The sequence below is a fragment of the Leucopleurus acutus genome (genome assembly GCF_964270905.1).
Source record: "Leucopleurus acutus genome assembly, chromosome: 10".
Classification (NCBI taxonomy): Eukaryota; Metazoa; Chordata; class Mammalia; order Artiodactyla; family Delphinidae; genus Leucopleurus; species Leucopleurus acutus.
The window spans coordinates 83,337,773-83,353,292 of NC_139153.1; the positions used below are offsets into that span (position 1 = coordinate 83,337,773).

At 36.7% G+C, this 15,520-nt stretch overlaps 1 protein-coding gene across 1 annotated transcript in view; it reads left to right on the forward strand.

The window, feature by feature from the left end:
- Positions 1 to 207: 207 nt before the first annotated feature.
- Positions 208 to 15,520, forward strand: part of LOC309967667 (zinc finger and SCAN domain-containing protein 23-like) — a gene marked incomplete at both ends in the record, with an annotated part of 104,675 nt that continues 89,362 nt past the window's right edge. Inside the window, 2 exons of the mRNA XM_082848434.1 lie at positions 208 to 627; positions 12,259 to 12,265. Coding sequence (XP_082704560.1) covers positions 208 to 627; positions 12,259 to 12,265 — 427 coding nt within the window. The remainder of the gene's footprint in view (positions 628 to 12,258; positions 12,266 to 15,520) is intronic.

Consider the following 15,520-nt stretch of genomic DNA (forward strand, 5'->3'; position numbering starts at 1 on the left):
AGAGAATGGCTTCACTTTCAATGGAATTGCTCGAGTAACTGCCCTGTTGTCACGTAAACAAAATTTTTTTAGCTGCGTCTGTAATTTTTCTGGTCAACAGGGTTTTCTTATATCGAAAACTTTCCTGACCAAGAATTGACTGGGGCCTTCAAGGAAAATCTGCCTAGACCCTTGTTGGAGGGAGCCTTTCTCTAAGCTAAGCTAAGGATGGCGGCAGCCCCGGGGGCCCTCCCAGCCTTGGTTGGCCAGGCTTCAGAGGAACAAGGGGAGATTATCAAAGTACAGGTTAAAGAAGAAGACCCTATTTGGGATCAGGAATCCTGCCTACAGAAGGATTTGTCTCATACCAGGGAACTCTCTCGTCAACGCTTCCGGCAGTTCTGCTATCAGGAGACTCCCGGACCCAGGGAAGCTCTGAGCCAACTCCGGGAACTTTGCCGTCAGTGGCTGAGCCCAGAGATGCACACCAAGGAGCAGATCCTGGAGTTGTTGGTGCTGGAGCAGCTCCTGACCATCCTGCCTGAGGAGCTCCAGGCTTGGGTGCGGGAGCATCATCCTGAGAGTGGAGAGGAGGTGGTGACTGTGCTGGAAGATTTGGAGAGGGAGCTTGATGAACCTAGACAGCAGGTGAGAAATTGGAGGGGCCATCTTCTGTGAAGAATTTGAGTGCGTGGGTCCAAGGTAGAGTAAGTGGGGTTAACTTCACACTGACGGCTGCAAATTCTGGTTCTGGGCATTATTTGATCACTGATGTAGACGAATAGATTCATGCTTCTGGGATAACAATTTGCATGTCAGTGATAGCTGATCCTAATAAGTAGATGGTTTAACCAAATGGGAAACCTTGGTCTATTGCTTGCAAATGGAAAATATCTCTTATTTAGTGACTGTGAGATTAAGGTAGCTATCTCTTCTTACGGTCCCCGCTACTTTTACCATATATGAAAGCAAATCAGTGCAGGAATATAAGGAATACCTTCTAGGAGAGACAAATAGAAAAGTAGTCTAATTTAATGGAAATATCAGGAAATGGTGAATCATAAGATCTGGGTTCTATGATAGGCTCTGTCACTAATTAGCTGTATAATCTTGGGCACACACACTTTCTCTGGACTTTGATGACTTCATCTGTACAGTGAAGAGATAAATTGCATCATTTTCTAGATACTTTTCAGTACTTGCAGTTGTTGGTATGTGAGCCAGTATTCTGTCTTTTCCCATCACACTAGAGGTTATTTTTAAGAGAATATACTTGCTTTCTATGACTGTAATTTTAGAACATTATGGATATTGCCAAACACTGTTACATTTCTATAATGTTACTATCTATACATTTATCTGAATTCTTTTTGAGTATGAACATTGTATGTATACAGTCTGATCTGTTAAAATATGTTTTTCTGGAATGCAGAATCTTTCATATGAGATTGGTAAATAGGAAAATAAGTCAATATAATGCTGAATTTGTGCCGGCTCATATATGAGTTTTCCCAGAAAGTTGATGTTTTGGGCCACCAAGTAAGAGCAGCTGAATGCAAAGTATATGACTATAGCTGAGTGCAGCAAGTTGTGAAGACATACAGTGCATAATGTCCATCCACTTCCATATCCTTCCTCTTGGCTCTCTTGGCCCCAGTCTCTGTTTTGGAAGCCCTTATGTGCATAGTTCCCTCCCATTTTGGTGCATGTTTTGCTAAACTTTTTTGTATTCCAGAAAATGAGCAAGGAAGGGGGTTTGCAAGTGCCATAGAAGCAGGCTGGTGATAAAATTTATGCTAGTGAGCACAAAAGAAGAAAAGATTTAACAACTGAAGAAAAGCTCGAAATTATAAAATGTTTTGAAATAAATGAAAGAACATGTGACACTGGGTGTGCAACTGAAATAAAAGAGTCAACTTTACGAACAATTAGAGACAATGCTGGGAAAATAAAGTTATCTAGCTGGAACAACTTCCATTGCTACAAAATTTATTGGAAGAAGGCATAAGGAAATGGTAGAAATGGAACATTTGTTTGGATTTTATACCAAAGAAAGAAGCAATCAGAGGTAACCTTTCTCAAAATTAAAGAGAAGACTTTAGCAATACATGAAGACCTTAAGAAGAAAGTGGAAGATCCTGCAGAAGTGCCTTCATTTAGTGCAAATAGTGGCTGGTTTAGTGGCTTCAAGAACTGCTGTGGTTTCCATATTATTAGGATCTCTGGTGAAGCTGTGAGTGCAGAGAAGCTGCAAAGACATTTCCCCGAGTGTTAAGAAATTTGATAAAGAAGGCTATAACCTGGATCAGATTTTTAATTTTGATGAAACTAGTCTCTATTGGAAGCAAATGGCCTCAAGGGCCTGTATCTTGAAGGAGAAATCATAAGATCCGGTGTTTAAGGCTACAAAAGGTCAACTGACTGTGATGCTGGGTGGGAATGCCAGTGGGAATTTAAAGCTAAAGCTTGTGTGATTTATCACTCTGCCAACCCACAAGCTTTAAAAGGAATTATAAAGACTAGCCTGGGTGACTGCTATAAGTCTAGCAAGAGAGGCTGGATGACAGGGCAGGTATTTACTTATCGTCAGGGTGATGTTTTGTAGATGATTTCTTAAAATATTGCAAGAAGAACAATTTGTCTTTCAAAATTCTTATAATTCTCAGTAATACACCAAGCCATCCTCCAACAGTTGCTGAACTTTCTTCAAATATTAAAGTTCTCTTTTTAACTCCTCATACAACTACTTTACTCCCTGATCAGGGTGTGATCACAGTTTTTAAAGCTTATTATTTAATGATAACATTCAAGGTGTTTATTGGATCAACAGGGGGTGACAATGCACACACAGTTTTTGAATTCTGGAATTGATAGAGCATTAAACCTGCAATTGATAGTCTTGTAGAGGCCTGGAATGATGTCACCAAAGCCTGTTTGCATGGGGTGTGGTGTAAGATTCTCCCTGATTTAATTTATGATTCTAAAGGCTTTGAACCTTCAGAAGAGCTCCCTCAAATCAAAGCAAGCTGTATTGCTCTTGCAAAGGAGGTTGGTTTTGAAGAAGTTGAGAGTGAAGATATTGAGGAACTGCTGCAATCTCATGCAGAGGCTCTCTCTACACAAGAGCCACAACAATTAGATGCTGAGGCTCAAATGGAAGCGTTTAAGAGGATGGTGCAGTTCAACAAGCTACCCCACAAGAGCGTTTCACTTCTCAGTTATCTTCTGCTCTAAGTATGATAGAAAAGCAGTTACAGTGGGTAGAAGATAATGATGCAGAACACAGCAGGATTTTACTTCGTGGCATGAGGTCCTGTTTGGAGCCATGTTAGCAGCTTCTTTATGAAAGAAAGAAAATATTTAAGCAGCAATAACTACATATCTTTTTATAAGCCAATATCAAAGAAATAAAAACAAGATGATGAGCCAGAACCGTCATTATATTTTTTGTAATATCACTACATTTCTTGGAAAGTGTGCAAATGTTTGTCCATCTGAACTTCTGATGATGATATCCTCTACCCTTGCCTCACCCTTGCCTTACACCTCTTTCTAACAAGATACCATCATCACCTTTCAAAGTAAAATCCTATACTTAATGTAACATCTCTTTATTTAATGTCTTTTTGACTATACTTGTACTTTTATTGGAATTTCTGTAGTTTTATTAATGCTCTCCTGACAAAGTTGTGTAGAATTTAAATAGTCTACCCTACAACTTTATTTTCTCCGTAAATCCTGTTATTTTTTGTGCAGTTTTGCAGAAAGCATGTTTTTTCATGAGTTCATATGTTACCGCATAGATGCCTGTACAGGCAGTCTCTTATCTCTAGCCAGCACACCTTTTCTCTTTGTTTCAAATAAACAATATTAGTTTTTTCCCTTAGGATGTACCTGTTACTTTAAAATTTTCCTCTTCTAGCTTTGTTGAAAAATGCAACCATTGGTAGGACTTGGTGTTTTGTCAATCCTGGGTAATGTTCAGGGTTATGCTCTGCTCATACTTGATAGTTTTTCATGTGACTCAGGGTTATAGAAATCTCCTAGTCTTATTGAATGTCAAGTTTGCATAAATGTTTCTCATTTTTCTTGTTTCTGTGTGATTTCTGAAGGGAGGGGGAAATGCCATTGTTGCAGACACTTTTAGCTGCCAACCCAGTATCTATTGTACACCCCTTCTTTCTTGCTTAAAAAATGTTGATTTTGTTCATGTTGGCTATGTACCTAACTAAATAATTTTCAGCTTTCCTTGTGCTAGAGTTAGCCATGCATCATAGTCTGGCCAGAGAGAAATAAGCATATTTTCTGGGAATTTCTGTAGAAGCTTTAATTTTCCTTATAAAATGGCACAGATGTGTTTAGTTCTGCCTTTTCCCACTTCCTGTCTTGAACGTGGATGTGATATCTGGAGCTGTGGTAGCCATCTTGTGACCATGACATGATGATAAGCATGAGGATGAATACCAATATGTTATGAATGGCAGAGCAGAAATATAAAGACAACTCGGGTCCCTTACAGAACTGTTAGGTATGTGAATCAGTGCCAGCAACTGCCCTCCTCTGGATTTCTTAGCATATGACAAAAATAAACCCCCATTTGTTTAAACCACTGTAAGTTAGGTGTTTTAATTAATTGGGAAATATATGCATTTCTAATGAATACAGTCATATTTACTCCACTATTTTATGACCAAAATTTCTTATTAGATATCTTAAAAAATCAAATCTGGGAATCATATAGTGAAAGACAAATGACTTTCATAACCAGTTTGAAGTAATTTCAGCTTTGTAATTTGTTTTTGCCATCCAGAGGCACCCTTTACACTTTTGTGGTAAAGGCAGAGTGGAATTCCTCCTATTCCTTCCAAGACCAGGCCCACCTACCTTGGACTAGTCTCTCTAATGGAAGTAAGAAGAAGTAAGCAAGCAGAACCCAGGGAAGCCAAGGAACACAGCCAACCAGCCAATGTCCATAGAAGCGAATTCTAAGGGGATTATCTTAATAGGTAATAACAATGAGATATTACTATATTATAGGTTCATCTATAGCCAGGGAGGATATCTGTGTTGCTTAGAACCCAAAACTTGAAAACAATAGAAAATGAATTTCTATCTACTGTGTTAGGAGAAAACAAAACTAATTGCTTACTTTTGAAAAGGATTAAAACACTGAACTGTATTCATATGTGTAAATAAGCGTGAGAGAATCAGTAGGAAAAACTTGAAGAGTAAAGAAGAGAGCAATAGTCTCATTCGATACTAACATACCATAAAGCCTCTTTAGGTAAAATTGTGGTACTGACACATGAATAGCTGGATCAATGAAACCATAGAAAGTATGAAAGTGGACTGGAGCACATATGAAAACTGAGTACACAATATATGTGCCATCTCAAGTCACAGTGGGGAAAATGGTGTTTTAAGTAAATGGTGTTGGGACAAAGAGATAGCCATTTCAAAAAGAAACACATGAAACCCATACCTCATACCATATTCCAGAACCAGAATAAACTTTAAATGTGTCAGAGATCAATATATAAAATTTTAAGCATCCAGGAACTAGGATAAAACAAGCATGACTTCTAAAATAATCTGAATGTATAGAATTACTCAAAATCTAGAAGTAATATCAAAAACCTTTTTTTCTACATGAAACATATTTTTTAAATGCAGGACAAAAAACCCCCACAAGCAAATCAATATAATAAATTAGTGAAGATATTTGCAAAATATGTCATAGGTATAAGTGAATCTCCTTAACAGAAATGCAATAAAAATAATCACGAGACATGAGCAGTTTTTTTTTTTTTTTTACAAACAAACAAATGGCTATGAGAAGATACTCTACTTCACTCATAAAAAGAGCAAATCAGAACTATACTGAGGTGCCATTTGTCACCTATCAGACTGGCAAAAATTCAAAAGCTTGGCAACACAATCTGTTGGCCTGACTGGGGAAACAGTTCCTCTCAAATGTTGCTGGTAGAAGTGCAAAATGGTACCATCCCTATGGAGGGGATTTTGGCACCATCTAACACATATTTATGCATTTACGATTTGACCCAGCAATACTGCTTCTGGGAATTTACTTGGAAAATAGAAGTAAGAAACAACATAGACACAGTTTTTCATTGCAGCATTATTTGTAAAAGCAAAATATTGTAAACAACCTAAATGCCCATTCGTATAAGGGTGATTGAATAAACTATGGTGCATCAATATAATGGTACTATGTACACAAAAAAAAAGCATAAGCAAGATATCTATGAACTGGTATGAACTGATTTCCAGATAATATTTTTATATTAAGTGAAAAAAAAGGAGGTGTAAACTACTATACAATATGAAAAAATAAGTATACACACATTTGCATTTAATTTGTATATGTATTATATACACACAAATATATACATGCAGACGTGTGTATATACGTATGTATAATGTTTTTACTTATTTTTGCAAAAAAAAAACCAGAGGGTAAAGCATCAACAACAAAAAATGGTTTCCTATGGGAGTGGGGGAGAGTAGAATGCAGGCTATGTGAATATGAGCAAGACTTCTCTGGATACATATTTCGTTTTTTTTTACATCACGTAAATGTTCTTAGTATTTAAGAAACAATACTAAATTCAAAATGATAAAAACAGAAACAAATGAACTCAACAATATATCAAATTAACATAGTAATACAGAGGAAAATAATAATTCAGGTGGCTTGACCACAGTACTCTGACCATATACTTTTAGCGGGATACTGTCTATGGGCCTGTAAAGCTGCAAAGATATATTGAACTTTACTTAGTAGGTATGTTGTTGGAAGTGTTCTACAACACAAAGCATGCTGATTCTGAAACTCTTTTGTATTATTGTAGTTTAGAGCCAATGAGTAAATAATATATATACATTGTTATGAACTGCTTTTTTTTTAACTGTGGGAGAAGGAAGATATTAATATGGAAGATGGAAAGGTGAGGAAAATTCTATAGGTATTGAAGTTGAGTTGAATTCATGTTATTTTATAAAATATATTTACCAGCTTTATCCTTGAAAGGGCCTAGAGGAGATGACACCTATTAAAAATGAGCCTACTACTACTCAATCTTTGCTACTAAACATTGTTGTCCTCTAAAATGAATAAAAATTTCTTGGGAAAAAAAAACAGTTGAACTAGATCTGGGACAGGGAGAATACAATGTGGTCCTTGTATTGTTTATTCTAGAAAGCTTGGATGTGCCAAAACCAAAACAAAGCAAAAACTAGTGGGGTCATGTCAAAAGGTTGCAGGTGCCAGATCAAGGGGGCTCCCACTGGCCAAATTTGAGACAGTTTGAGCATCAAAGTGAGCGAGGATGGAATGGATTATAAAATAAGTCTATAGTGATACTCAGAAAGAGAGACAGACACCAAAGTAGGATGGACAGAAAGCTCTTTACAGAAAATTGCTAGCTATTAAATGTGGAAGGAATTGTAAAAGTAGGAAGTCACCATTTTGCAACCCCCAGTATAACAAGCAGAAATCAATGAATGTTAAAACCATTGGGGAATAAGATATTTGCATAGTTCCAAATTATTACCAATTATTATTTATTACAGTTGGAAAAAGTGTATTTTTGAATGGATAGATCTGGTAGTTACCACCTTAACTAAGTAATCAAATTTAGCATTATCTACAATAAAATAATTTGACAACTTAATGTAACCTGTGATGTGACACAGTAAGTACACATTACTTACGTAGTATTCTTCCAAAAATGTTCTTTCCCTGCCGCCAAGCAGTCGCGTGGAGGCTGAGGCTCGGGTGCTTTCAAGATTCGGCTCCATCCGTAACCCACCTCCTTGGCCGAGGAGGGCATTGCTGCTGGAGGTGTAATGGACGTTAATACTGCTCTGCAAGAAAAAAAATGATCAAATTAAAAATACTGGGTTTTTGTTCCTCAAAAAACAAAGAAAGAAAAAAAAAGTTTAACCAGTATCTACTTGTGAAGAAACAATTAGGCAAGTCCCTAATGTGCGATATTCTATAAGACAAGTAGCCCTGACTTTTCAAAATTTAATGTCATAAAAAAGCCAGGAAAAAAAAAAGTCAGAAAATGATTTTAGATTAAAAGAAGCAAAAGAGATATAATAACCAAAAACAATGTATAAATATTGAACGGATCATGGACTTAAAAAAAGCAAACATAAAATGCAGGTGACCCTTGAACACCTATGGGGGTGAGGGGTTAGGGGCATCGACTTTCTGCACAGTTGAAAATAGTCCTCCCTATACATGGTTCTTCCGTATCTGTTTCTGCATATGCGGATTCAACCAACCAGGGATGGTGTAGTATTTACTGTAGTAGTTACTATTGAAAAAAATCCGCCTATAGATAGTCACCCAAGGGTTAAACCAATGTTGTTCAAGGGTTAACTGTATGTATGGGGACATTTGGGTAAATTTAATTATAAACTGAGTACTAGATCATTGGTGTAAGGAAGAGATAAATGTTTTCTTTTCACCCAACAGTTATCCACTTTGATTGGCTTTTTTTTTCTCCCATCCATAACACACTGGGCTAATGTTTTCCACATTTGGTCTAAAACAACTATCAGATTTCTTCCTGAGTTTAACAGTTCAGTTAGTTCCTATTAGATAATTTGCATACCCCCCAAATATTTACTTTTAATTGCTCACACTGAAACCCATTTACAATTTTCTTCTGGTTAGGAGGAACATTAGGAAAGATTCCTTTAATGTGCTTCCATTGTTATTCCCCAAAACAGAAACCACGAGGATGCATATCAACTCCTGTTCAATGCAGACAGTTTCTGTTGTATGGCTCTGGCTTTATTCGTCCCAGCAGTTTTTATTTCTCTCCTTATTCTATCTTGCACTCCTCTTAAGAATTCAGTGAAGACTTTTTTTCTTCTTATATCCATTCTGTTTCAGTAGAAGAATGTTTTGAAGTTTAGCTATGGTTTGTGCAGTGATGTGATTAATATTATATTAGTTTCCAAATGTACCTGTTTATCCCCAGGTCCCACAGGACACATATGGGCAGGAAGTTCCTATGGAAGAAATGACTCTTCTAGATACTGCAAAGGCGTCCTTAGGTACCCATCTCCAGACTATAGAGGACGGAATGGAATGTGAATCTCCAGAGCCACATGCACTTCAAGATAATGGTGAGGATAAGTTAGTCTTTGGAAGGAGGATGAGATTTGGGAGGAGGGAAGGGTCGATTCATGGAAATCTTATCAAATTTTATTCCATTGCAGCTTCTACTGAATATGGCTGAAGGAAGGGTCAATGAGTGTAGTGGAATGCTATTAAAGAAGTTGAATTAAGCAGTCATGCAATAATGTAAAAAATAGTTGAACACAAGATTTTTCATGGATATTTTGCAATGGAATTAAGTACCTATGGATAGATAAATCAGAGATGCCTCTGTATGTAAATGCTGATCACTTGTCAGTGTAGACATGGGTCCCATTTCTGTAGCCTCTGCCCCCAATTCTTGTTACATATGACTGTTTAAGACTTGGAAATACTACTTCGATATTCTACTGAAGAAAATGGAATTTCTGAAGTCTATGTCCACTAGAGATCTAAGGACTATTAACAGTGTAATGTGTGGTGGAGGCAGCAGCACAGCCTGGCCTAGTTATGGAGTAGCTGTCTTTTCCCAAAGGCTTAAGTATAATTGATATAATTTTCTTCTTTTCTTTTCTTATAACCCTAGCAACTCCTTATTCTCTGCTTATCCTAGACCTACTAACATTGATTGGACTAATTTCTGAAGCTCATATTCTCAGATTACATATTCTGAAGCTCTGGTTCTCATTTACGTTGCCCTGTATTTCTTTCCTCCCCCCAGTTTATCCTTGTTTACCTTCTGTTATGTTCATGGCTCCATAGCATGATGCAAAATGTATCAGTGTGGAAAGAAATACTATCTATATAATGGTCTTTTCAGTCACATTTTGAAATACCACTTATTGTGAGTGTTGTCATCCTCATTATAAAGTTAACAAATTTTTATCCAACACTTTTTTTTTTGTGGCCACACCCAAGGCTTGGCTTGCAGGATTTTAGTTCCCCGACCAGGGGTTGAACCTGGACCACACAGCAATGAAACCACCTGAGTCCTAGTCACTGGACCACCAGGGAATTCCCTATCTGACACTTTTCTATGTAGTAATGTGTTAGATAATGGAAAAGATACTGGAGGAAAAAGTGATCCCTGCTTCTTTAGAAACTTACAATCTTGTTAGTTCTATGAAACAGTTAAAGAAGAAAGTGCTACAGTGCTAGTTTGTGTTGTGAATAAATTATGTCTTCAAGAAAGGAGAACTCACTGTAAGCTTAAATTAAATGATCAAGGAAGTCTTGTTGGAACCATTGAGACTTAAGTGAGGCCAAAACACACAGTAACATATTAATTTGAAGTTTTGGAAGTTATGAACATTTGAGAATGATTTAAATTTACCAATTCAACATTTGTTATGCAAATTGATAGTATAAACAATGTTGACTTGACAGAAAGTATTTTTTCCAAGCAGCTGTAAGACTTTAGAGGTGATATGCTAATTCCAAATTATTCTTTTTGATTTTTTCAAAATAGTTTCCTTAAGACTAGCCAAATTTGATTTATTCTAAGTGTTTCTGTTATTATGAATATTCTAAACATTTATTTTAATATGCTATATTAAGTCAGAGTATTTTCACTACTTCAGGTTCATCTGCTACTCTTTCTTTATTAAAATCAGTAATAAGATTATTGGTATTGGGTTTATAGTTTCACAAGCACCAAAAAGGAGCTCATGCAAATATATGATGTTGAAACTTCAGCCCCAGATGTTGCTATAACAGCTAACCTGACTGAATAAAACAAAACGTGGTATAGTCTGGGGCTTTAAAAATATCTATGACTGTATTTCTGAGACTTCTCTAGCCAAAAAAAAATGTTCTTGTGTAATTAATAAATAAATGAAAAAATAATAACATCAGTTTGCTCCCTGTTTTACATAAAACAGTGCTTTACTTTAAGGCTAACCCTGGATACTGCTCTGGAAAGTCACATCCTGGTTTTCTACTCTTTACTATATCAGAACTCTTTGTTCCTGGGTTGAGTTCTTCATTTACCCTCTCTATTCCTCCAAAGGTAGACTCCCTAACCAAAATTGTATTCCCCCTCTTGTGTGTCCATAGCATCTACTTGTACTCCCAGCTCTCTCTAAGTGGCTACTTGAGCAATATGCATATTTTAAATTATATTCCCAAATAGTCTAACTGATTTTTTTCTTTATATTTTAGGGTCATTTTTGTGGCTTTCCATGATGTCTCAAACCATGGGTGATGATAACTTTAGTAGCTTAGATACTAATGAAGCAGAAATCGAACCAGAAAACATGAGAGAAAAGTTCTTCAGAAGCTTAGCAGTGTTACTGGAAAACAAGAGTAATAATACCAAGATATTTTCTAAAGCAAAGTACTGTCAATTAATAAGGGAAGTGAAAGAGGCTAAGGCCAAGGCAAAAAAAGAATCAGTTGACTACCGTCGCTTGGCTAGATTTGATGTGATCCTGGTACAAGGACATGAGAAGCTGATTGAGGCTGTAAATGGGGAAACAGATAAAGTACGGTATTATTTACACAGTGAGGATTTATTTGACATACTGCATGATACACATCTCAGCATTGGACATGGTGGACGTACCCGCATGGAAAAAGAGTTACAAGCAAAATACAAGAACATCACAAAAGAAGTTATAATGCTATACTTGACACTCTGCAAACCATGCCAACAGAAAAATTCAAAACTCAAGAAAGTTCTAACATCAAAGCCAATTAAGGAAGTTAACTCAAGATGCCAAGTAGATCTTATAGACATGCAGTTGAATCCTGATGGGGAGTATAAATTTATCATGCATTATCAAGACCTTCGTACAAAGTTGAGTTTTTTGCGGTCATTAAAATCTAAAAGGCCTAAAGAGGTTGCACATGCTCTTTTAGATATTTTTACAATTATTGGAGCACCCAGTGTTCTACAGTCTGACAATGGGAGGGAATTTTCAAGGCAGATTGTCAGTGAACTTAGTTATATTTGGCCAGAACTGAAAATTGTCCATGGGAAACCTCAGCCCTGCCAAAGTCTAAATTCTATAAATCAAACTAATGAGGATATCCAAAATCGGATTATCTCCTGGATGCAAACTAACAATTCATCACACTGGGCTGAATTTTTGTGGTTTATTCAGATGACCCAAAATCAACCCTATCACAGAGGCATGCAACAGACTCCATGTGAGGGTACATTTAGCTCTGAAGCTAAACTGGGCTTGTCTCATTCTCAGCTAACTGAAGAACTTATTGCCAGCCTGAACACAGAAAATGAATTGGAACAGGCCGACAAGGAATTAGAAAATACTCTAAGAGCCCAGTATGAAGAAAATATCGAGACTGGAACAGATAGTAGTGATATTGAAGAAAATCTTTCTATTTCTCCTAAGATAGCCCAAAAAACTCCTCCTGAAAGCAGACTGAATTTTTTATCTTGTGTAGTTTGTGCAAAAGAATGCACAGGTGTTAATAATTGTGTATCATGTGATAGAAACGTCCATGCAATCTGTGGAGTGCCCTCTCAACGTGAGACTGATGGTTATCACCATAGAATAACTTGTAGTCTTTGCTATGAGACCACTACAATGAAAAGGAAACATGATGAGATTCCAAGAAGTTTGACTGTTCAACCCTCCAAAATGTTAAAGCCATCGGAGACACCATTTTCATCAGACAAAGTAGGAGACTGGGTAAGAGTTTGAGTGTCTGCTGTAGATCAAAGCAGGGGAAGAGCCTCATACTTTACTGTGACCATGATGAGTGAGAAATTTTTGACGTGGCATACTAAAGCACAATTATGGCCATCTTGTATATATTTTCTCCAAAGAAAGGCCAATTACATTTAATGTCCTCCCTCCACTCCTTTTTTCAAGTTGGAAGTTATAACCTTGGATGCTGCTTTGTTTATTGTTCTGGGGTGAAAAACAGTAGTATCTCTTACTTATTTCTGATGTCAGGCATTTCTTAGCGGAATGAGAAAGCTAGGGGATAAATGGTATGCATGATGGTATGTTTCTATAGAAGGATAAATTTGGGGACAGATGAATTTAATGTTACTTGGTTTTAATTATATGTGAGTTTGGGTTGAGGGGTAAGCTAAGAAAGGGCATCTCAGGTCAAGTGAAGAAATATTTAGGAAGGGCAGGGGATGATAAATTTGGTTGGGAGATATGGATTTGTGTTGGGAAAGAGTCTGGTTTTCTGATTTAAATGCAGAGTGTGAAATAAGACCAATGAGGCTAATATGTGTTCAGGTAAGTGTTTTGAAATGTGAAGCTTACACATGATTTGGGCCAGTGGTACTCAGAGTTTGTTCTTCAGACTAGTGCTGGTCTGCAAACTGTTTATACTAGTCCATAATTAGGTAAGTACACAAATTTGAGAGTATTTGGAAAGTTACAACAATTTGACATTGCTGCAATGCCCAAGCACGTGATTAATGAACTCATCTTTTCAAATAGAATATTCAGTTTGGGTGTTAAACTCTCAAGGTGAGTCACATGTGGTAGCAGCTCTACATTAGTCAAGCACAATAGGTTCATATTTAAAATGTGTGATATAGGGGTTCCCTGGTGGCGCAGTGGTTGAGAGATCGCCTGCTGATGCGGGGGACACGGGTTCGTGCCCTGGTCCGGGAAGATCCCACGGGCTGCGGAGCGGCTAGGCCCGTGAGCCATGGCCACTGAGCCTGCGCGTCCGGATCCTGTGCTCCGCAACGGGAGAGGCCACAACAGTGAGAGGTCCGCGTACCGCAAAAAAAAAAAAAAAAAAATGTGATATGCTATGATTAGCTTGTCAGCTGTAACCCAAAAGTGTATAAAACTCTGAGAAAATGTAAGTATTTATTTATCTTTATAACTTAATTTAAAAATCATTTTATATTTTTAAATCAAGCCTAGTTTTGGGGTTTTTAAAATTTTTTTAAAGTATAGTTGATTTACAATATCATGTTAGTTTCAGGTATACAGAACAGTGATTCAGTTCTATATATATTTTCTTTTTTCTTCTTTTCCCTTATAGGTTATTATAAAATATTGAGTATAGTTCCCTGTGCTATACAGTAGGACCTTGTTGGTTATCTGTTTTATATATAGTAGTGTATATATATTAATCCCAACCTCCTAATTTATCCCTCCCCTCCTCTTTCCCCTTTGGTAACCATAAGTTTGTTTTCTATGTCTGTGAGTCTCTTTCTGTTTTGGATATAAGTTCATTTGTATCTTTTTTTTTTTTTTCAGATTCCACATATAAGTGATATCATGTATTTGTCTTTCTCTGGCTTATTTCACTTAGTATGATAATCTCTAGGTGCATCCATGTTGAGATATATATATATATATATATATATATATACACACACACACACATATATATACACACACATACATACATACATCACATCTTCTTTATCCATTCATCTTTTGATGGACATTTAGGTTGCTTCCATATCTTGGCTATTGTAAATAGTGCTGCAATGAACAGTGGAGTGCACTTTTTGAATTAGAGTTTTCTCTGGATATATGCCCAGAAGTGGGATTGTGGAATCATATGTTATTTTTAGTGTTTTGAGGAACCTCTGTACTGTTCTCCATAGTGGCTGTACCAATTTACATTCCTACCAACAGTGTAGGAGAATTCCTTTTTCTCTACACCTCTCCAGTATTTATTATTTGTAGGCTTTTTGATGATGTGAGCCTAGTTTTTGATTTCTAGTTTAACATTATTAAAGACAAAAGTAAAATTTGTATTACTTATTTTTAATTCTAATTTGCAGATGGAAAAACAAGCTTCACTGGACTTTTTTGTGAAGAAAAGACATACCTTTTCTGAATATGGCAGTAGTAGTAAAAGAATTGGTAACAATGGAAGTCATCCTGAGGAAGTGAAAACCAAAAGAGTTCATACTAGCTTTACTCGGAAGTATGATCCCTCATATATTGAATTTGGTTTTGTAGCTGTAATTGATGGTGAAGTGCTGAAACCACAGTGTATTATTTGTGGAGATGTACTGGCTAATGAAGCAATGAAACCGTCGAAACTTAAGCGGCATCTATATTCAAAACATAAAGAAATAAGTTCACAGCCAAAAGAATTCTTTGAAAGAAAGAGTACTGAATTGAAAAGCCAACCAAAGCAGGTGTTCAATGTTTCTCACATAAACATTAGTGCTTTGCGGGCTTCTTATAAAGTAGCACTTCCGGTTGCTAAGTCTAAAACACCATACACAATTGCCGAGACACTAGTGAAGGACTGCATCAAAGAAGTTTGCTTAGAAATGTTGGGTGAATCTGCAGCAAAGAAGGTAGCTCAAGTGCCACTTTCCAATGACACCATAGCACGACGTATTCAGGAACTGGCGAATGATATGGAAGACCAACTCATAGAACAAATAAAACTAGCCAAGTATTTTTCACTGCAACTTGATGAATGCAGAGATAT